The sequence below is a fragment of the Apium graveolens genome, chromosome 6 (genome assembly GCF_009905375.1).
Source record: "Apium graveolens cultivar Ventura chromosome 6, ASM990537v1, whole genome shotgun sequence".
Classification (NCBI taxonomy): Eukaryota; Viridiplantae; Streptophyta; class Magnoliopsida; order Apiales; family Apiaceae; genus Apium; species Apium graveolens.
This window is the reverse complement of record NC_133652.1, coordinates 252,840,808-252,863,536: the sequence shown is the minus strand read 5'-3', so window position 1 is coordinate 252,863,536 and position 22,729 is coordinate 252,840,808. Positions and strand designations below refer to the sequence as shown.

The following is a 22,729-nucleotide window of genomic DNA, read 5'->3' as shown; positions in this document are numbered from 1 at the left end:
GACATGATTGTTTTTTATCTTAAAATGTTTGTGTGTTAACAGATCTGCTCTGATACCACTTGTTAGGTCTAACACACTGTAGAAGGGGGTTGAATACAGTGTTTATCACAATCAAATCGAATATAAGAACACAGAAAACAAATTTTATTTAACACAATAAACTCTGTTACAATATGGAACTGTTCTCTCTCAATGATGAACAACTTATCACGAGAGCTGCTAGGGTTACAATGAATAATAACTTCGATTATGATAACACATATAGTGTAAACCCTATGTATGTGTTTATATACTACACAGTTATAAGATAAATTCTAATTGATATAGAATATAATTCTGCTTCCTAAAATATATCAACCAGTTATCTTTTCTTCTAAGTATTCTATTCTTCATAGAATTCCTTCTTCATGCATATCTCTTCTTGCGTTTGTCTTGATCTTCTTTCCTTTCAACCAGCCGCCTTCCTTATCTGAAAGTCTCCTTAAGTCCTGATATTATCTCCTGATAAATATCTTCTGATAACTTAAGTTCTGACAACTTAAGTTCTGACTTCAGTATAAGTATTGATTTCCAGTTAAGTACTGATTTGTCCTGTTAAGTAAGATCTGAAAACTAAACACAAATCATATTAGTCATGACATTATCAAATATATATAACATAGATATTTATGTCTATAGAGTTTGATCAACAAAAATGTGAGAAATAATGGACGAAAAAAACGAAAAGCACATTTTTCTTCATTTTCACCCTTTTCCTACCATTATTGGGAGGAAACGACCCTGAAGTATTATTTTTTTCATGCTTCGAAAAATTGTTATTTATTTTTAATAACATGTGGACTACTGATGTGGACGATGGGGGCAATGACAATATAAAATTCTATCAAAACCTATCAATATTGGTAGGAAATACTTTCCCACCAAATTCGATAGGAAATAGTCTCAGAATAATGACAATTTTTTTTAAAAAAATTAATAATTAAAAAATATGAGGGTGATGATGTGGGTAGTTGGACCATTTTGATATCAAATTTTGGTCAAAACCTGCCAAAATTTATAGGTTTTGACTTTCTTACCAATATTGATAGGTTTTGGTGCTTGCGTGTACAAAACATGGGACCCACCTGAAGAGATTCATACCAATAATGTTGGTAGGAAATGGCTGAGCAATTCCTACCAATTTTTTTGGTTTGATTTGCTTGGTAGGAAAAACCGTTTTTCTTGTGGTGAAATTTTATTGGTTTTGATTAATCGAAAATGAAAAAAATCAGTTTCCAAACTACCTAAGTTCAACTTCATAAATATTTATGCAAAGACTATGATTGTATGAATTTTTCAGTCCCTGTTGGTTAGTTAATCCATAGTCTTTAATTCCTCATACATCGTACTTTCACATACTGGATTAACTAACTGAATTATTGTTACGATAATTTACAATAATGTAAGCACAAAATATTGTTCTTGATTATTCATTGTGGATTTTTAGGCTTATTTTTTGGTAACTCATTGTCATCAATAATCTGGAGCGAGCTTCCGCTGATAGTCCAATTCCCTACAGCTTCTGCCATTATCTTAGAGTAAATGAATAAGGTTACTATTGATGATTGTATGAGCATGAAATATTGAAACTAGAGAAGAAAGCATTCAAGGCTTGAGGATAACTCTCTTAAGTATTATAAATTAAGGATTCCAATATGATTCAGTCTATATGATCATGCCCTTTAATCGTTTAAGAGACTTGGTTTAGAAGATCAAAGTTGTCAAATAAGGAGAATGAAGTAAAGTTTACATTATGCCTATTCACAAGCATTAACATGTATCACTTAAAGTCTACTTTATCCTTTACTATTACTATTGTCTCATCCTTTCACATTATTCTCTTCTGACTCAGCATGTACTTGTTTTTTGCTTCCAACTAAATCAGATAGCATGACAATACATACCTTGTCCTTGAGCCTGAAAATAAGATCCCAGTTCCAGCTTAGTTGATGTTGAGACTGACAGTGGGTTAGCCAAGAATTGATAAACATTCCTCTGAATGAGCCATTTTCGATTTAGGCCATGCACATAATTAAAATTCCGATATGAACCCTGCAAAAGTATAATAATGTAAAACTCGAATATGTGGGTGCGCGCGCGCTTGTTACATGCCGTATAATGACCTTTCAAGATCTTGATTTGATTATGTAGAGCACGTTGTTGTGTCATTTTTGCACCTTTTGTGCAATGTTTCTCTCCTCAATACCAAGCTTTTTGGCTTCATTTTTGAAGTGCAAGCTTTCGTCAAAGTCTTAGTTGACCCTTACAACAAAAAAGGTAATACTAAAACTGCAAAAACCTTTCCCAGCAGTTGGTGTTTTCTTGAATAAAAGATGCCTTACATTTGTTGCATTGTTCATCCCTTTTCCCAACAGATCCTTCATAATGACACTAAGAGCAACTCGAAAAACTTAGCTATTTGGAGTCATAAAATACAATATAAGGAATATTTTTTACTTCATTTGGAGCTTAACTCTTTCTTTACTTTTTGTAATAATGATATTTTTAATGATAAAAATATTATATAAGGAATGAATAAAGAGAATATTGTTGGAGGTGAGAATAACTATTGGTGTTCTAAGTTACTAGGATCCAATATTTTATATTAAATTTAGGGAATGAACTAAGAACCTCTTGAAGATGCTCTAAAACCCTCTGCTCCTTTGTAATAAAGTTTTATGGCCTATTATAATAATTCACTCAATACTCATATTCCTGTTAAAGCTTAATAATCATTACTGGAGTTAATAATCCCTTATATGACTTACGGGATCAAAACGGTTACCAGTAAATGATTCACCATCACAACTTCTGACATAAACTCGATTCCAGTTGTAGAAATCTGGTTATATTAATGAAAAAAATGAACAAAATCAACTTTGAGTAATTACCACAGAAGTAAAATCCAATACAATCTTCATAATGATTGAATGAATGAATACAGAAGAAAAACGAGCCAGTTATGTGCACCATCCCCAACTCCCCTGTCAATGTGGTATGCAGGAGGTCTTCCATCCAAGCACACTGCAAAATTGAAGTGTCTTAAAATAGCATAATGAACATCATTAACAACCGAATTCTTGAATAAGAGAAAGAAATCGGGATTAAATATTACATACCAACACCATTTTTAACGGTACTCAGACATACGTCAGATTAACGGTTTTGAAGTAAGTAACGTCAGCCATAGGCTTACCGGTGTAAGTAAAATCAACACAGATAATAACATGTATAGTGATATCTCCGGTGTGCAGGGCTGCTCCTCCAACGCCACGCCTGGCTCTTTTATGACGGTTGTGGTGTAGTTGTTGTGGGGTTTCTGCAAAATAACACTGGAAGGTAGGTTTGGGTCTCGCGGTGCCTCCGGTGTGAGAGTAAGAACTCGCTCTAGGGAAGATGAAGATAGATAGGAATGCAAGGTGGCTGTGTGTGTATGAGTGTATGAGAGTGATTAATCCCAAAATATCTCCTCCTTTGGGTTATTTATAACCCAAGGGTAAGATTTAGGGGTTGGTACCTTTGAATCGTAGTCGTTGTTCTGGGAGCGGAGGACACTTGGATGAGGTGGATGTCTTACATGTGTCAGGATGAGAATGACTGAGGAATATTATAAGGATCCTCTGACACGTGCCCTGATCATTTTCATGACTGATCAATGGCAGCTGTCTTTATCACGTGTTTGGGCATGTGCCTCACGTGCTGGGGCTTTTAAGGATTGGGATGCTGGGAACCACTAGTCCAGACTACGCGTAAGCGGGATTGGATGGAGTCAGGAGTTCGGACCCAGTCCTTTTAGGAGCCATATGTACTATCATGTGCCAAATGAACTGCGGTGTGTGGGGCTGCTCCTCCGCCGCCGCGCCTGGATCCTTTATGACAGTTATGGTATAGCTGTTGTGGGGTTTCTGTGGAAAATAACGGAAGGAGGATTTGTGTTCCGCGACATTTCCGATATGAGAGTAAGAACTCGCTTTGGGGAAGATGAAGATACAGTAAAAACACAATTCAGGCACAAGTGCTAAAGTTTTCTAGGCTTAATGAATATTATTGTTGCTTGCAACTGTTGGTTTAATATGAATATTTAAGTAAAGTTTTACTCTAGTTGATAAGAGAGTTGTTTAAACTTGACCACATCACATTTGTAATGCATCGAATTGAGACATGCAAAATAATGAGATGCATGTTACAAACAAACGTATAGTGTATATGAAATATAAATTCATTTTGTTTGCACTCGCAGGACCTAATAGTAAATTAATAAATTTTATTCAAATAATTAAATCATACTAACAAAACTCCAATTCTACATATTTAGTAACAAAAACACCTTAAAACTAATTTTCTTAATTTATACAATGTGAAATGAGTAATGTTAGATTCACATCAAGGAAAAGAGAAATAGTTACGAAATAAGCTGGCTTGACTGAGGTGTAGATTGCATTAACGTCTTGCCCGCCACTTATACCTTATTTATCTATCTGTAATCAATGTGTGTGAATTTTTTTTCTTCCTTAAATTTTATGTTTCCGTTGTGTGACATTGTTATTATTTGTGTAAATTTAATTTGTTATTAAGATAATGTTTATCTTGACATAAAAATTTTAAATAATACCACCTCAACAAAACATATATATTTGAATGAGCTAAATACCAAAAAATAACATTTAAGTTTTTTGTTTAGTTTAAAAAAATTTGAATATAATTTTTTACGGAAATAGTTTTTGATTTTTACATTTAATATTAAATAAAATTCTATTTTTACTTTTAGTGTTAACATATATCAAATCTATATTTGTGTACTTATTAATTTTGAAAGAAACATACTTTATTAATACAAAACTATTAAAAATAAGAGTAAAAGAATTAAGATAACAATCAATGAAAATTTAATTGCATATAAGTAAGGGTGTAAACGAGCCAAAACTATTCGTGAGCTACTCGAGCTCGACTCGTAAAAAAATTGAATTTGACTCGAAAATAATCGAGCCGAACTCGAGCTTTTCTAATTTTTAACCGAGTCGAGCTCGAGTTTCAAATTATTCGGCTCGTAAGGTTCGCGAGGCTTATCGAGCCTCTATTATTTTTAATTTTTTTATTATAAATATATTTTAATGTAAATATTTAATATATTATTTATTTGTATGGAGCCGAACTCGAGCTGAGCTCGAGTCGAACCGATCATATTTCGAATCTTTGTTAATATTTAGTGAATTAATTCAAGTTTCGAGATGAACTCGAGTTTACCGAACCTTTTACGAGTCGAGTTTCGAACTTGAAATTAAAGCTTCAATCGAGGTCGAGTCCGAACTAATTTAATCGAGTTCGAGCCGAGTATGACAGTATTCATCTCGGCTCATTACGCCCGCTATAAATAAATTAGAAATAGATATAGAAAGTAAACTTGCCACCTCATTCTGTTTCCCATTCCCTGTCGGTTTCTCTCCACATAGCATTACTCATCCCAAATAGTATCCCCTAGTTTGTAAACAGTTGGCCATAATCATCCAACCGCTCAACCGCTCGCAACCGAACCGCATTTTGCGGATAATCGCGAAATACGAATTGGTTGTGGATTTAAATTTTAAAAACCGCTCATTCACGGTTTGGATGCGGTTTTAAATTTTTGAGAATCGCAAAATCGCAACCGCAACCGTAACTCGCGACATATATTTTTAATAAAATATATTTCCAAAAATGTACTTGATATCATATAAATTAATAAATATGCATATTTATTAACTAATTTTAGGTTAATGTTAAGATTTCGATCATAAGATTCACAATTATTATAAGATATATAACCAAAGAAATGGAAAATGTAATCAATATGTAATTTTTTTATCCTTTTCTTTTTTTATTTTCTCTCACTTCCATATTTTTGTATGTTTTTAATATTCTTGCTCCACACGGAACATTAGTTTGTATTTTATTTTTGAATGTAAATTTATCACGTAACTTAACTTGAATTTATTAATATTCCGAATTTATTTTTTTGCAAATTATTAATTATTTTAAAATAAGTGGTTGAACCGCAAACCGATCGGCCATAACCGCAAATTCGCAACTGCAATTGACGCGGTTAACCGCAACCGCAAATGCGGCTGCTGATGACAATTTTCTAAAACTGGTTTTCGCGGTTTGGTTCGACTTTTACCCAAAACCGATCCGATCCGAACCGCGTACACCCCTGGTAATTGTAATGAACTCGATCTATATACAAGCTGTGCACTGTGCAAGAAGAGGATAGTGACCGCTACATATTCTCTATATCTCTGATCATCATTTTCTCAGGTACTTTCAAAAATCATAAATTATAATCATCTTTATGCACAGTTTTAGCCTTTGCATGTGTGATTATAATCATCTTTTATGTTGATTGTACAGGCTTGTGTTTTCTTTATAAAAGGATCTTTACTTGGGTGCATCTTAAGGCACATTTTCTTATTTTTTCATGTATTTTGAGTTCCTTTTCTCGTTTTGATTCAATTTAATTTTATGTGTTTTCTTCTAAATTGCATTTACTAATTACCCTGAGATTTGGGTGAGATTAATTTGTATGTTTAGCTATGAAACATTGAATGGAGTGTCTTGAGTGCTTCTCTTTTAGTGAAGTCCTGTTTTTGAATCTTCTAGGCTAGGTTATGTATCTGTTTACACATTCCCTTTTTCCCAAATCATCATTTTTTCGGAGGTACTTAAATAATCATCTTTATGCACAGTTTTACCCTTTGCATGTGTGTTTGAAGGGATCATCTGTTGAATGATTATCATAATGTACAAGGCTTGTGTTTCCTTTTATCTTGAGGCTCATTTACTGTTCATTTTTCATGTATTGTGAGTTCCTTTACTCGGTTTGATTCATTTTATGTGTTTGTTTTTAAATAACATTTGCTAATTACCCTGATTTATGTGAGATTAATTAATTTGTCAGACTTTGTGTTCTATAGGAAATTGTTTTAAAGATGAATTTTTCACTAATTATGGCTTAGAGTTAAACAAGCTTGTTATTTGAACAGGACATATGGAGTAAAGAAGAGACTTTGTGTTCCATATTAATTTTCGTTGTAGCTAACACCGTTTACGTGGCTTTGGATATTTGTTTAGATGGATTTTAGCTCCGGTGAAGAGTCAGATGTTAGTGATTCAGAGATATTTGAATACAAGGATAAACCATACGCATTGTTGAGGAGTGGAAAGCTGAGAGTAAAAGGACCTAATGACAGCCTTCGTTGTCCCTTCTGTGCTGGAAAGAAGAAACAAGACTACAAATACAAAGACCTCCTTCAGCATGCAACTGGAGCAGGCAAAGGGTCGTCCAACAGAAGAGCTAAGCAAAAGGCCAATCATATTGCACTAGCACAGTACCTGGAAAATGATCTAGTAGATGAAGCTGAGAAACTACCTCAAGTGGATGCACCTCCAGATTCTAGTCAAAATGAATTATTGTGCAATCCTTGGACAGGGATTGTTGTTAATATAGTAAAAGGTTTTGACACGGGAAAAACAATTTTTACTGAAGAATACATGATGGACAAGTTTAGTAAGTACAAGCCCAAAGAAATTGTGTTGTTGTGTGATGGGGAAGAACTTAATGGAGAAGCAATTGTCAAGTTTAATAATAATTGGGCTGGGTTAACGAATGCTATGGAATTCGAGAAGTCGTTCCAAACTGATCGCCGCAGCAAGAAGGATTGGGTATCACAGGAAGCTCCCAAGGGGTCGCACATGTTTGGGTGGTTTGCACGTGCTGATGATTATGTGTCGGTAGGAGTAATTGGTGATTATCTACGCAAGAGTGTTGAGCTAAAAACAATTTCTGATGTCCTTGGGGAAGGACAACGTGATAAAAAAAGCAGAATTCAAAATCTAACCTATGAGCTTGACAAGAGAATGGAAAATCTGGATCATCTCCAAATCAGATATAACGAGAAGAGCAGGTCCCTTAGTTGGTTGCTTGAAGAGAAGTCCAAATTGGACAATGCTTTTTCCAAAGGTTTTTCCCCTTTTCATTGTGTTTTTACTTGTGTGTGTTTTGTATGGACATGTTGCGCTTGCACTGCAAGTGCAAGCATTTCCTGATCCTATAAATGTTTGCTTTACAGTGTCATCAGTCATGGAACTATAATTTAGTTTTTTAACTGCTAATTTTCCCACTTTTGATGATTCACCTTAATAGCCACAATTGAGATTTTTCCTATAATTAATTCCATGTTTTTGTATTCATACTTACGAACTTAAATTTGGACACATTTATTGGTTGGAAACGATGTACACAACACAGACCATACCTTGCACATACTATCTTGTTATTTTGTTTCCAGCTAACACATTAAAAAACCTGTATGTTAATTACAATGAACTGTCTACCTCTTTAGAAACAAAAAGGATGCAGCAAATATCCCAAGAAAACATTCGAAAAGTTATAGCTGAACAAGAGCTGCTGAACTTTGAACTGGAAGCTAAGAGAAAGCAACTTGATTCATGGAGCAGGGAACTTAACAGGTGTGAAATACTGACTGAACGTGACCGGAAAAAACTTGATGAGGAGCGGAACAAGGTATGATAATAATGTTAGTTTTTAGCTTTTACAGATATATAAGAACAGAACACGACTAATTAAGCCAAAGGTACACAAACTGTTTAATAATTCAATGACTTCATTCTACCGACCTACACCACAAATGTATGTACTAGATAGTATTTAGTAGTTATGTTGATCTTTCTATTCTAATTCCAACTTTGCCAACATTGTTTTAATTTTGAATACCAAACTTAAATACTATAGATAATGTACCAGAGAAAATATTAAATGTACTTATACTGGCAGGATGTAACCTGTCAAAGTAGATTACTTAAATGATAAATCTTATTATCCATCTTTAATTAAATGAATACAAATATTTGATTAAAAAGTTGAAAATTTAAATAAAATAAAACATAATTAGTTTTTAATATAGGACAGATAAATATTCACTAAATTGATTACCCATCGTCTAAAATTCTACATATGTCTGGTACAGATCATCTTTTTTTACTATTAAACTTATGATTTAAAAACAACTTCTTGTTTAATGATAAATTAAGCATCACAGGCTGAAAAACATGGTAGCAGTTTCTAAAAAACATTGAAGTTGTTTATTATGTAAAATTCTTGACTTTTAACTCTTGTCATCAGAGTAATGTGAGAAACAGTTCACTTCTATTAGCCTCAATGGAGCAGAAAAAAGCAGATGAAAATGTCCTACGGCTGTTAGAGGAGCAGCAGGTGTGTCCCGCCACATATGCATCATCAGATACATTGTGTCTCTGCTATTTACTATCCTTTTTATTTGAATGATTATATAACAGCACTTCTTGACTTTATAATTAAATTACAGCGGGAGAAGGAGGCTGCCCAGAATGAAATACTGAGATTAGAGAGAGAGCTAGATGAAAAACAAAGGTTGGAAATGGAAATTCAGGAATTGAAAGGAAAGTTGCAGGTTATGAAACATCTAGAAAGTGAAGATAATGAAGTGCTTCAAATTAAGATGAAAGAGATGCAAGAAAAATTAGAGGAGAAAGAGGAACAGAGAGATCACATGGAAACTTTGAACCAGACTCTTCTTACTAAAGAAAGGTGGAGTAATGATGAGCTGCAAGATTCTCGTAAAAAATTGATTGAGGTATATTATTCATCCTTTGCAAATAGCATGCTTATGTTATAAAACAAAAACAACTGTGCCACTGCTGAACTTTATCACGAGATGAATATTTGAAGTAAAATTGGATGGACAATTCGTTGGTGTGAACATTACAGTTTAGAACTGAGATCGTTGATACTTTTGATGTTATAATTCTTAATCGATATTACTATATTATTTTGTTTTTTCAAGCGTGTTAACATTTGTTTTAAAAACAAATTGATGCAAGTTTAAAAAGGCATGGTAGTAGTGGTTGGTTGTATTCAATGTTTTCGGATAATTGACCTGTTGACATCTCTCAGATGAGGATCCCTTAACTGACATTATTGTAATGGTAGAATAACTAATTGAAAGCATGTGTAAAGACAACTGAAACAACAATGTTTTAATACTAAAGGAGAGGATTGGCATGTGATGTGGTGATAAATATAGTTAACTGATATTTATATGTGGAGAGACTTCATCCAACATATTGCTTTTATCAGCCACCTAGTTATTTTACAGGTCATTAATTTATGTAGTTTGATGAGCAGGGCTTAAAAGAGAACTTGTCCGGGACAAGAACAAATATCAGCATAAAAAAAATGGGAGAACTTGATGAGAGAGTCTTCAGGCAAGCATGCAGAGAAAGGTTTCCACCTTATGAAGCTGACATTAAGGCGGTGGAACTGTGCTCTCTATGGCAAGACAAAATGACGGACCCGGCATGGTATCCAATTAAAATTGTCATGGTTAAAGGAAATGAAAAGGTAATGCAGTAATTTCAAATAGTTTTAAGTTTTAATGGTACTGCATGGGTATTTGTTTTCATCTTTGCACATGTAGGTTGTCATGTATGGCGTTGCGCATGCATGAGCTGCAACTGAGTTGTAATGTGAAACCTTCAAAAAAAATTGTTATATCTTTATGCTGACTGAAGGCTTTTGAATTCAGTAATTAATTAATATCTTATGGCAGGAAATTGTTAATCAAGATGACAAAATGCTTAGAAATCTTAAAGAAGAATGGGGAAATGAAATACATGGAGCAGTTTGTAAAGCCTTGCTGGAAATGAATGAATACAACCCAAGTGGTAGATATGTGGTACCTGAACTCTGGAATACGAAAGAAGATAGAAAAGCTACACTAAAGGAAGTCATAAGCTACATAGTGAAGAATGTAAAGACACCTAGGCGAAGAAGATGATGATTGCGAGGTAGTCCGGTATTCATTATCATATATTCGACTTAAATGCATCACAGCGAAAAATAATTTACTTGAAGTTAAATATCTTTTGACTATGAAAAACTAGTTTGGTAATTTATGTTTTTCTGTATTCTTGAACAGACATATATATAATATCTATGTTCTGGATTAGTTTCCGCTCATTAAACATGACTTATATATTCTCTTATTTTTCTTAAAACATATTCATTTGATTCTTACCCGAAAAGATGCAGATGTTGAAATGACTCAGGTAATAATAAGAATTGTAGCAGCAGTGCCAATGTACCATTACCAATCTGCATACAATATAACCCGGATCTACATGATGAAATCCGGTTCGACATTCTTCATTGGCTTTCTGCACTGCAGCATGCCTCCATAATACTTGGATCACTGTGTGCATGGCCTACCAAAGTCCATTACCTTTATAAATTTCATAATTAAATGCCAAGTGCAACATGATGCATTCCGCTCACAAAAGATTCTATCAGACTATCTCCTGGTTTATTATTCTGTCATCCTAACAATTTTCCTTCCTTACAAATCAAGGCTACGAAACTTGCTGAAAGGTGTCATTAAGTTTGGATGAATTAATGTACTCCCTTCATCCCATATTGAATGAACCACTTTGACTTAAACTTCTATTTTAGTCGGTCGGGGAAGCTACCGGTTTTTAAGAATTAATGTAAATTTAAATCTGAACCACATAAAAGAGGGAATGGGGTGATAAAATAAGTATATTATATGAACGTGTGATTGAGATAATTTTAAATAGATACTATAAATAGTAAGTTCCAGAAGGAGTATTTCTTTTAGTTAATGTGCATTACACGCGCATAAATAATATTTAGTCTCAGTGGCGGACGCATAAATAATATTTAGGGGGGGTCCAAATTTTTTTTGTGAGATATTAATACCGTTCTGAATTTAAAAACTCATTAATTTTTACTGAAATTTATAGTTTAGTGTAGATAATTTTAATTACATTCGAACTCTCGTTAAAAACATAACACCATCTCATCTCCATTTCATTAAAAAATAGTAACTAGAAGATATTAAGAACAAAAATAGTAATTAAATTTAAAAAGAAATAAAAATATGACATAGGAATTGAACTCTCATCTGGGTTGTAAGAGATACATTTCCTAACCAACTCATCTGCAACAACAATGCATAAAAACTAACTGGCTAAACTTTATTCAAATTTCAGGGGGCCAAGGACCCCCCGATCCTCCTGCTTAAATTTTCAGTAATATGTTAGAATACTGTGCTCAGCAATTAGGGTGTTCACGGGCTGAAATTCCACCTTAGACTTTTGTAAATTGCCCCAATTCAATTAATTTTAAAAAATTTCAATCGAGCCCCTAAAATAAAAAATTGTAATATAACCCTGTCCATTGCACATTGATTTTGGCGGTTTGGATTTATTTGAACGAATTATTTTAAAAAAATTAATACTATATGTTATTGCTCATTTTGAAAATTAAAATAGACTAACTATGTTTAACTTCCGATTTAACTTCCTATTTTAGTTGTAATATTTAAATTTGGTTAACATAACCATTTTTGTAAAATAAGTAACTTGGGATTTTGAAAATTTGCAAAAGCATAAAATTTAATAATTTATTTATACATAAAATATGTTATATTGTAAAATATATACATATAAATTTAAATTTAAATTATTAAATAAAATTTAAATTTTGTTTTAATTTAAATAATTATATGTACTTTTAACTAATTTTGGAGGTTTTCTATGTTTTGTATGCTAGTAAGAGTCAAAACATTTAAATCAGTCCGATTTGAAATATATTTAAAATTATTCTAGAGGTTCCAATTTCTTTTAATTTTTTTTGGCAAAAAGTGAGGTAAATTTTTTTAGAGTTATTCTAACATGTATTAATATGAGTCCCATCAATTAAAATCATGTGTGTTTTTGGATTTATTTTGCGATTTATTTTTTTACCTCTAATATTACTCATTTTTACCGTACTTTTCGGATCTTATTGGTGTTTCTTGAATTTTAAAAAAATGACGAAAATCGGGGTTTTACACATCTTTAACAATAAAAGAACCATGCTTTTAAAATGAGTAAAAATCAAGTTTTGTTGTAATATACTCCGTTTTCCCCATTTTAATAATCTTTTTAGAATTTATTTGTAATTTCAAAATAAGTGTCTTTTTCTGATTTTTCTACCGTAGTGAATTTTAATTTTAATCTCATTACTTGCTAGAACTTATATTTTTGATGCAATAAAATATTTAGTTTACTTTAACTCAGGGTAGTTGTGTAAAAGTATTCAAATAAACTTCTCATTAAATTTAAAATTGGTCCTTGACGGAGAAGGCAAGTAGAAGTAGTTGTAGACTTGTAGTTATAGTTAGTAGTAGTCCTTTGGTCCATTCAAATTAATTATAAAAAAAACTAGCGAGAATAAATCGGATGCAAAACAAAGAAGAACGCTTACATGTGTTTGTTGCTCTCAAATATACGCCAACCCCTTGAAAGTGAAACTACTACTCTACTACAACTACTTCTACTTGTCTTCTCATCCTCCAATTTTTTCACCACTGCATCCAAGGTATCCTGTTCTTTTACATATACATACATATATCTGTGTAATTGTTATGATAATCTTTCATCTACTCATTATCTGTTTTTAATTTACATGAATACTTGCTGTTTTCCTTTTCAATCCAATGATTTATTAGCTTATCTCATACTCCTGCGTTACACTTTAAAATTGTTTATAACAAGTATACTTGTTCATAAAGATTGCTCCTTCCATGACAATACCCAGATCTTCATGCCCAATGTTATAACTTGTGAATCTCCATATTATACTCAACTTTATTCTTTAATTTTTAATTCACAAAGTAACACTGTTGTTGGGTGCAAACGCTTTTTTTTTTATTTTTCTCTAGTTTACTTTTCAATTCATTTTCCTATTACATTGCAAAGAGTTCCCTCCGGTTAAATTTTCTTGTTGTAGATCATGAATAGTATAAAATTTCGTGTGCAGCCTTTGTATGTGTGTATGCCTCCTGCAAGAATTAGTATTTACAAAGTTTTAATTAGTATTTAGAATGATAATTCTCGAGAGATAATTTTTAATTATAAAATTTGATTCTGAAGTTATTCTATATACAAAAGTAATATGGATTCTAAATATTATATTTTATTGATCATGACGTCAGTATAGATTTCTACAGCCATTGACAATTGGCATGGAAAACAAGGCAGTAACCCCGCAAGAAACATCTCTAGATGAAATAAAGTGCTTCTTTGACTCAGCTCCTCCTCTCAAGGATGGAAACAGCATTAGCAAAAAGCTAGATGAATTTCTTGGGACAAATTCTTTGTTGTCAGGCAACTATTCTATTAAAAATATTTATCTACGAAATAATTGATGCCTTACTTTTGTAATTTTCTATAGATAATGCTGACTAAGGTCTCTATTGTTCTATATGCTTTCATAGGAAATGGGAATAAAAGAGTTGTATGTGTCACATCCGGTGGTACAACAGTTCCCTTGGAGCAACGTTGTGTTCGCTTTATTGACAACTTCAGTTCAGGCCATAGAGGATCAACATCTACAGAGTACAATCAATAAACCAGATTTCATAGGTTTTTACATATTTTCCAACTAATGCTTTATAGTTAAATTGGAGCTATTGGTGGTATTGCAGATATTTCCTTAAGGCTGGGTATTCTGTTATTTTTCTTTATCGGAGGTGATCAATCCTTTTATTGACTCTTTAGCTTAAAAATTCTCCTTTCCTGAAAGTATTTTCCCTGAACACTGTTGTACACCTGCTTAAAATTGAGTCTATGTTTATGCAGAGGAAGCTACCAACCCTATTGTACGTCTCTTCCAGATGATCCATTGCTCGAGTGTTTTGAACTAACCGACGAGTCACATATTCAAGGTCTCAAGTTTGATTCTTCTTTGTTTATTAGACTTTCTAAAGTGCTTTGCAAGTCAATGCAAGTACCTTTAGTTTAAATGTTAACAGAATAACGGTGGTCTTAATCATTTGAGATACATTTTGTTGTTTTTATGTCATATATTGGCTGTACTTTAAGCAAAAACCCTACCTGATAATTAGCAACAAGTTTCTAGAACCAATTATATGGTACCCTCAAAACACCTAAAATATGTTTCATTAAGCCAAATTATAAATGTGACAGATATTGAAGAGCCTGAAGTTGGTTTATGTGAAAAATCAAGCTATTAGTTTTCTCTGAATAGTGTTTACATTACCATTTACTATCTTTATATTTTTTACTTATACTTCCTGTTGCTTCACATCTCAGTAAATCCATCACATTCAGATGCAGTGAAAAAGGCTATTGGTGAACATCAAGCGGTAAATTATTAATGCTACAGTAATTTGTTTGATCAATCGTATATAATAATTTGGATAATAGAAGGCAAGTCACTCTGCTATGGAATTAGCCTCAGTTGAGTTCATTTCTTTCAGGCAGTCAAAGGGGGGCATTTGTTGAAGCTTCCATACACCACCATTTTTGAGTATCTTCAGGTTATAACATTTTTTAAGTTTTAGATATGAAAGAGTTTATGCAAGCAAACGATTAGGTCTATTTAACAATGCTGGCCAAGTGGTTGTTGTATAGTACCCAGAAACTTGTTAAACACCAGTGTTCTATACTTCTTGAGACTGGCCAAGGTCCCGTGTTCTATACATGGTTGTCACTGCGCTAAGTCGCACGACTTATATGCGCAAGTACTTTGGCTTTGTAAACAATGAATTTAAGCATCCTTTGTTAAAGTTGATTTTTTTTTTCTTTTTTGAATTGAGATTGGTGTAGTTCTACTTGCTTTATTGGATATCCATTATGCAATCTTGGTCCATATGTATGTATGTTAATAGTGCAGATCATGTTTGTTTTTTATTTATATTAATGTACTTGCCAGGTGTTTTCGTAGTGCTTCCATTATGCTTCATGTTGCACAATTGAGCTATATTTATAATCTTGTTGTGACTTTACTTTTATAAACTAACATCAAGAATCTGCTTCCTTCCAAAGAGCAGGTTTTACAGTTAATTGCAATATCAATGAAGAATCTTGGTCCATATGCAATGTACTATCTAGCGGCTGCCGTATCAGACTTTTATGTTCCATGGGAGAGCATGGTATGACATAATTGATTAGATATTATTTCAGCAATTTACCTATGTCCTTTAAAAATGCTTATTTATCTAAAATTTTGAGTAAGCTCTCTATATTAGTTTAATTGCGAAGTTGTTTATTTACAAAATGCATCGGTGCATTTACTTGCTTAGAGTTGGGTAATGACTGTGACAGGGTGTTCAGTATCACATTGTTTGAAAACTATTGACGTGACTGAAAGTGATTTTTCTGGGTGATATGTGTAAAATATATGTTCATGTCGCTATATCTTACTGGAACTAGGACCACAACTGCAAAAAAAGGTATAGTTTTGATGAATCTACAGAAGATAACACCTTGGATGCCTATCACACACTTGGTTTCAAAGTTGCAAGCTATGCTATATAGGAAGAGATAGCAACGGCTGCCTACTAGCTTTGCTGTTGCTATCAGCAGCTCATTTTGGTCTATGATCGGACCAGAAAAAGGTTTTAGGCAGCGGTTTAAATTGTTTAATTGAAGGATTTAGTTGTCTTATTTATGTGGTAAGAATGTTTTGCATCAGTTGTCTCAGAACTTCACCTCACTTCAAAATTTTCAATTCAGTAACGATCCAAATAGATATAATTGTCTTCTTTCAGAGTATATTGTTAATGAGCTTATTCAAATTCTCCGTTCAGCATTTTTGTCATATAGTTGCAACTGAAATGAGCTCTCTAAATAAACAACACTTTATTTAGGATATGATTTTATTTTTATATGTTTGATACTAAGGTTGACGCGGTTATTAAAAGGTTATAGAATACTAACGAGCAAAAGTGTAACCAGTATAGTATTATGTACGGAAGATAGTAATGACTACGAACAAGAAAAGAAGGAATATTGAGAAGCAAAAGCTATAGTGCTAGAAGCTATGATAAGAGTCTGTGCAATAGACTTGAAAGAATTTGGAATGATCACTTAACGCGGATTGAGTTTTCTTACGATAATAGATCGTATGTCAGTATCGAGATATCGCCTTATGAGATCCTTGAGGGAACACAATGTCGATCTCCCTTATGTTAGGATGAAGTTGTAGAGCGCAAGATGCTCGGACCCGCAGTAGTCCAAAAGACCAAGGATATAATAGATCTAATCAGAGGACGGCTGGTAATAGCCCAAGATGGACATAAGAAGTATAAGAAGTATATTGATTATTTAGGATATGATTTTATTTTTATATGTTTGGCGTAGTCTGGCCTTCATTGTTTTGTCTAATGCCTTCTCCACTCTCTGGTTGGCATGTTGGCTCAACTCTATAGGCAATACATAAAATCCAGTCTGCGTCAGGACCTCTGGATATGCGTCTTGCTCAGGTGCCCAAGATGCTTCTGGTACTGAGGAATGACTGGGCTCCAAAAGCATTCTTCATATCGTTCAAGGTTAGGTGTAATTTTACATTGATACAGATTTTGATGCATTATTATGCATAATAATATATTTTTTTGTGTATTTACTTTCTTGTTGTTTATATCCTTCATTTTTCAGTTGGAGACAGATATGAATATCCTTCTAAAGAAAGCTGACACTGCCCTCAGAAAATATAAAATGCATGCAGTTGTAGCAAATGAGCTTTTGACACGTAAAGAGGAGGTTACTGTTGTTACTACTAATGGAAATATTTCAGTTTATCGCGACAAGTCCAAGGGTATGACAGATGTGGAGAGTCCATTAATTGAACTTCTTGTGGAGAAGCACTCAGAGCACATCGAGGATTCCAATAAATGTTCCTGAGCAACCCAACTATACAATTTTGGATTCCGGTTTAGAATTCTTAATGAATAGAAATAGAAATTGCTTAAAAATGTGAAGGAAATGAATGTTCCTGAACAACCAACTATTCAATTTTTTTAATTATTGTAGAAAGTAGAAGGTACTGGGGATATACATATATTATCGATGAATTTGTGTTATGAAGTTGATGAATGGACTGAATTTAACGCCATGAAAGCTGGAATTTTACAATGTAGTTTCCTATCAGCAGCTGCATCAATTACACTTTTAATTGTGATTAACATAATGGAATAACTAATTAGAAAAACATAATGGAAAATTTTATGCAACAAATATGGTTGTATAAATATTCAGTTTCTGCTGGTTGATCGATCCCATGGATGATATCATTGTGCGGCTTGAAGAAGAGTCATTTATTCCATGTATTCAACTGAAATAGATGTTAAGATGTGATATGAACTAAAGTAAGCAAGCTACTATAGTTCATGATTATTTATAATGGAGTTAAGCATATTTTCGGCACATCATTGTCATCAACTATCTGCACTGAGCTTCTGCCGTTAGTCCAACTCCCTAGAGCTTCCGCCATTGTCTGTAGATTAAATCAAGAAAGCTAGTATTGGATGTCGTTATGAGCATAAATTAAAGAAACTGAAGAAAATAACATTTATGGCTTGAGGAGAGTTTTGCAGTTACAGAAAGTTATGCTCAAAATATCAGAGTTGCTTTGGTGTTTCTGCAAAATATCGGAATCAAACTTTTTATGATGAGAATGAAGAGAAAGAAAGTTTATGATGGTGGTATTTTGCTATGCTTGTTACAATCATGTCTGCTCATATCATTCACAAGTTCTACTATGTCTATATACCTTGTTCTCGAGCCTGAAACCAGGATCCGAGACCCAGTTTGGTTCAAGTTGAGATTGGCAGTGGATTACGCATGTACTGACAAACATTCCTCTGAACGAACCATTACCCAGTTTTGGCAACGCACTTACGAATTCTGATCTGAAACCTGAAAATACATATATCAGTGGACTGGAAACAATGTAAAACGTGATGTGTGTGTGTGTGCGCGCGGATGTCTCCTGCTGTATATTGACCTTTCAAGATATCAATTTGATCCTGCGAGCATGTTGTTGTGTCATTTTTGCATCTCTCCCAAGATTGAGGCAGATTATTTATGCTTGGCGCCAAAATATATCCGATCTGAGGAAACATTATTTTGGGTATATTAGAGTAAAATTACAGATCAAACATACCCAGTCTATCCGCTTGTAGAACAGGATATGGACTTGCAGTACACAGACCTTTGCAGCTGTTCGGGGAACACAGATGTCGTTTAAATAATATTTACAAATTTGTAACCTCTACGATGTCGAATACAAGTTACCAGCTATGAGAACAAGCAGAAAGCTAACCTGATAACTATCATATGCAGAGTTTATAAGAAAAAGAGGCGTCTCAACATGTGGCACGACATATTGTGGATAGAAACACTGCGAAAAGAAGAAACACATAATTGATGTCAAAACTTTAATATTGCCCCTAATAGAATCTTACAATGATTCTGTCATTTAAGGAATTAGATATGAATTATCATTTGGTTGTTATTGTCCAGTAAAGAAGTCTAATGAGTAGCAAGCCTAATTTTCTTACCAAACTTCTAGGCCTCATTGTTGAAGTGCAAGCTCTGGGTAAATTCTTAGTTGACCCCTAAAATAGAGAAGCACACTTTACTCTTGATTTTGGAAATGCAGATTGCACCATATATGTGTGAAAGAGCAAGTGCTAGAAATAATACATGTAATTTAACAATTCTGTCGTAGAAGTTTGCAAAGTTGTATTCTCCAAAGACATCCTTCCTGCAATTAAAAGTAAACATGATCTGCTCTATGAACATACACACATCATAACGTCAATATAATTATGACCACACTACGCGAAAAAGACACTTGTCAAGTAAAAGCTTACACATGTAGGAAGTAGCCAGCGTCGGAAGAACATTTCACATTAGTGTGTCTGGGAAGGAAAGATCGAAATTTATCACAATTCAGTATTGCTGATAATCCACCAGCTGAGCATCCAGTAAGTAGAGCCTGTCACAAATCTGATTAGCGACCAATTAATTCTACTGTATACGGTGTTAAACGAAAAATGCCTTACATTTGTTGCATTTCTCATCCCTTTTCCTAGCAGATCCTTTACAATGGCACTAAAAACCTTTGCTCCTTTGTAATGAAGTTTGTTGACCTGACACAAAAACTTACTTAATAAAGTACAAATGTATACTTGTGTCAAATCTCATACAAAAACTCACAAGTTCAACGACTTATTAATAAGAATAATGACTCACCGGATCATAACTGTTACCGGTAAATGATGCACCATCACAATATCTGACAAAAACTCGATTCCAATTGTAGAAATCTGAATGTACATTAAAGAATAATGTGCAAATTATCTTGCCTGAAAATTTACAGAAGTGCAGTACAATGTATAGCCTGTACGATGAACGGCTGAATACGAAGGAAATGAAATTTAATTTAATGTTCACATTAGTTACCAGGATTGAATTGTTGGTTATCGCCTAGAAGTCCAGTGAAATTCTTTGCTTGCATGATTTTAGATGAACCCAATCCATATATATTTTTGGTTCGATTAAGGCAATTTTCAGTTGTATCACACCATCCTCCTCCCTAGAAAGATAACAAAATTACTTAGATACACTTACGGTATAACTTTAAGATTTAAATCCGTAAACTATTGATCGTCACTTGACCATCACGGAAAGTACAACTTTTTAATCAGAAAAACTGACCTCAATATGAACGAGCCACTTATGAGCACCTTCTCCAACTCCCCTGTCAATGTGGTATGCAGGAGGGCTTCCATCCAAGCATACTGCATATTGATATGTTCACAAACAGCATTGCGAGCATCATTAAGGATTCAATTCTTGATTTAAAAAGAAAGATAGGATTAAATACTGCATACCTGCACCATTTTTGACAGCACTTGGGATTAAAGTAAGATCAACAGTTTTGAAGTAAAAAACATCAAGCGCTAAGCCTGCTGGTGTAAGAAGAATCAAAATAGGTACAAGCATACACAACCTTTTATACATTCTTGCTCCCACCACTTTTCTGTAGATTCTCAAACCAATTGAAACACTATTCAATTAATTCTGTGTGTGCAGAGGAAAATGCTAAAGTTTATATCTGTGATTAAGTTTGTAACTGGATTGGAAGTTAAATTTGTATGACTATGCGTAAATTGTACTATAAAATCAAGTTGATAAGAGGGTGATGCATACCTGGAGGCTGGAGCTGTGGAGCATCTTCCTTAAGTACATTGCATATTTATATGCAAGTTTCAAGTGGATCTTGTAAATAATACATAATCTTCTAGTATGTTTCATCTGATTTGCATGTGCATAGTGTTTGCTTCTTCCTTGGATGCTGCATTACTGTACCAATCCAAAGACAAATATGACAAGTCTTTGTTTATTGACATGCTTGTGCATTCCTATCTGTAGCTGAATGGTAGGTAGAACTGAACTCTGCAACCACTTGCATAAAAAAATGTGTGTGCATAGCCTTTAAATATTAAGATGACTTTTGAGTCCTTGTCAATTTGAGATAATTTAATGACAGAACTTTTTTTCATTTCAACGAACATTTTTATTCAAGTCTTCTATATGTCAATTGCACAAAAAGAATTCAAGACATTTTATTGGTTTTGAAATTAGAAGCACAAGTGAAATTGAAGGACTAGGGGCTAGATCAATACTATAAATTACTGGTAATATTGAAGGGAATACATCATATGTTAATCAAAATTTCGAAATCATATTTCCCGTTTAAGTTCAAGTTGCTGACAAAGTGTTCAAGAAATACAGAAGCAGAGCACATGCAGTTAAGGTTAAAATGAAGATGTTAATTGAAAAAAAATATGATAATCTTCTTTCAGTACTGAGATTCCTTCTTATAGCTTTTTAAGGGCTTTGGAAGTTTAGTTGTGATAGTCCACCGAGATGGTAGCCTGAGCTTGAGATTGAGCACTACACATAATTATGTAATAAGATTGAGTTATTATTTTTGTAGCAGTAGCACTAGGGTGTTGCTGATATAAACGTAAAAAGTTCATATATCGCACCTGAATCATTTTATGTGAAGAGGAAGCTCCTGTTGTATTCTCAACGTCCGCTTCATGTTCATCACCGGTAAATCCAAAGAAAAGATCCGTTGCCATCTAATGTTTGATTACTTTGTCAAGTTTGATGAGGATTTTGAAAGTTAAATGTTGAGAATATAATGTGAGCTAGATGCTAGAGCAATACTACAGATTAGGATGCAAATGTGAGCAACTTTCAAGTGCCAAAACAGTACTCGAGTATAGTATTTTCCTTGGGACAACACTCTCGTCTTCTGCAAATTCTACAAGAAGTATCTTTGTTTTATATATAGAGCAAAACAGATGCTTACTTCCAATCAGTTGTTTACAAGTAAATGGAGACAGCATTTTTGATAAAACGTACACACGAGATTAGCCCTCCGCAACTGATAAAAAGTGGACGGTGACAATATTCTTAATTTTAGCACGGGTGACTGGCTTCAGCAGAACTGTTGTGCATTGGTGCGAGCTTGGGCGAAAAGGAGCATTTTCATATTTTTCAGGCTGTTTCTAGTAATTTATTTCACAAACTTTCGACCCCCTTCAAAATGAGTGCTGGTAGTTCCCTACTTCTTCTCTGATGGATGAAGTTGCTATAAACCGGGAGAATAGGCCACTCAGTAAAGTGGCACGAAAAATCCGAATCCGAAAAACCCGTCCGATTCGATCCGGAAAAAATTTGATAAATATGTGATCCGAAAAAAGCCCGGCCCGGC

At 33.6% G+C, this 22,729-nt stretch overlaps 3 protein-coding genes across 9 annotated transcripts; 2 read left to right on the top strand and 1 right to left on the bottom strand.

The window, feature by feature from the left end:
• The first annotated feature begins 6,280 nt into the window (after nucleotides 1-6,280).
• Nucleotides 6,281-11,115, top strand: LOC141663825 (factor of DNA methylation 1-like). Of its 3 annotated transcripts, none has more exons than XM_074469656.1 (7): nucleotides 6,281-6,330; nucleotides 7,144-8,032; nucleotides 8,415-8,596; nucleotides 9,215-9,304; nucleotides 9,417-9,704; nucleotides 10,256-10,471; nucleotides 10,680-11,115. In XM_074469656.1, exons 2-7 carry the CDS (start codon nucleotides 7,144-7,146, stop codon nucleotides 10,905-10,907), a joined length of 1,893 nt encoding a protein of 630 aa, XP_074325757.1. In that variant the 5' UTR covers nucleotides 6,281-6,330; the 3' UTR covers nucleotides 10,908-11,115. The 3 variants fall into 3 exon arrangements, with proteins under 3 accessions (XP_074325757.1, XP_074325756.1, XP_074325758.1); XM_074469655.1 differs by lacking the exon at nucleotides 6,281-6,330 and adding an exon at nucleotides 6,395-6,492; XM_074469657.1 differs by lacking the exon at nucleotides 6,281-6,330 and adding an exon at nucleotides 6,525-6,873.
• Nucleotides 11,116-13,361: 2,246 nt separating this feature from the next.
• Nucleotides 13,362-18,050, top strand: LOC141667882 (phosphopantothenate--cysteine ligase 2-like). 3 transcript variants are annotated; one of them, XM_074474523.1, is made up of 10 exons: nucleotides 13,362-13,510; nucleotides 14,142-14,298; nucleotides 14,409-14,529; nucleotides 14,619-14,663; nucleotides 14,773-14,858; nucleotides 15,247-15,299; nucleotides 15,414-15,473; nucleotides 15,987-16,088; nucleotides 17,367-17,486; nucleotides 17,593-18,050. In XM_074474523.1, the coding sequence occupies exons 1-10, from the start codon at nucleotides 13,397-13,399 to the stop codon at nucleotides 17,836-17,838; spliced, it is 1,104 nt and encodes a 367-aa protein (XP_074330624.1). In that variant the 5' UTR covers nucleotides 13,362-13,396; the 3' UTR covers nucleotides 17,839-18,050. The 3 variants fall into 3 exon arrangements, with proteins under 3 accessions (XP_074330624.1, XP_074330623.1, XP_074330625.1); XM_074474522.1 differs by having other exon boundaries at nucleotides 14,127-14,298; XM_074474524.1 differs by having other exon boundaries at nucleotides 13,380-13,510; nucleotides 14,132-14,298; nucleotides 17,593-18,047.
• On the bottom strand, nucleotides 18,022-22,225 carry LOC141667881 (pectin acetylesterase 7-like). 3 transcript variants are annotated; one of them, XR_012552814.1, is made up of 14 exons: nucleotides 21,996-22,225; nucleotides 21,154-21,900; nucleotides 20,835-20,983; nucleotides 20,659-20,741; nucleotides 20,404-20,536; nucleotides 20,194-20,306; nucleotides 20,004-20,090; nucleotides 19,812-19,936; nucleotides 19,642-19,702; nucleotides 19,497-19,553; nucleotides 19,259-19,336; nucleotides 18,941-19,046; nucleotides 18,707-18,845; nucleotides 18,022-18,430 (listed from the first exon to the last, which is right to left on the bottom strand). XR_012552814.1 is itself a non-coding variant. In XM_074474520.1 (14 exons), the coding sequence occupies exons 3-14, from the start codon at nucleotides 20,962-20,964 to the stop codon at nucleotides 18,332-18,334; spliced, it is 1,218 nt and encodes a 405-aa protein (XP_074330621.1). In that variant the 5' UTR covers nucleotides 20,965-20,983; nucleotides 21,154-21,900; nucleotides 21,996-22,224; the 3' UTR covers nucleotides 18,034-18,331. The 3 variants fall into 3 exon arrangements, 2 of the variants coding, with proteins under 2 accessions (XP_074330621.1, XP_074330622.1); XM_074474520.1 differs by having other exon boundaries at nucleotides 18,034-18,430; nucleotides 18,707-18,852; nucleotides 21,996-22,224; XM_074474521.1 differs by having other exon boundaries at nucleotides 18,039-18,430; nucleotides 18,707-18,852; nucleotides 20,194-20,267; nucleotides 21,996-22,222.
• Nucleotides 22,226-22,729: the final 504 nt, after the last annotated feature.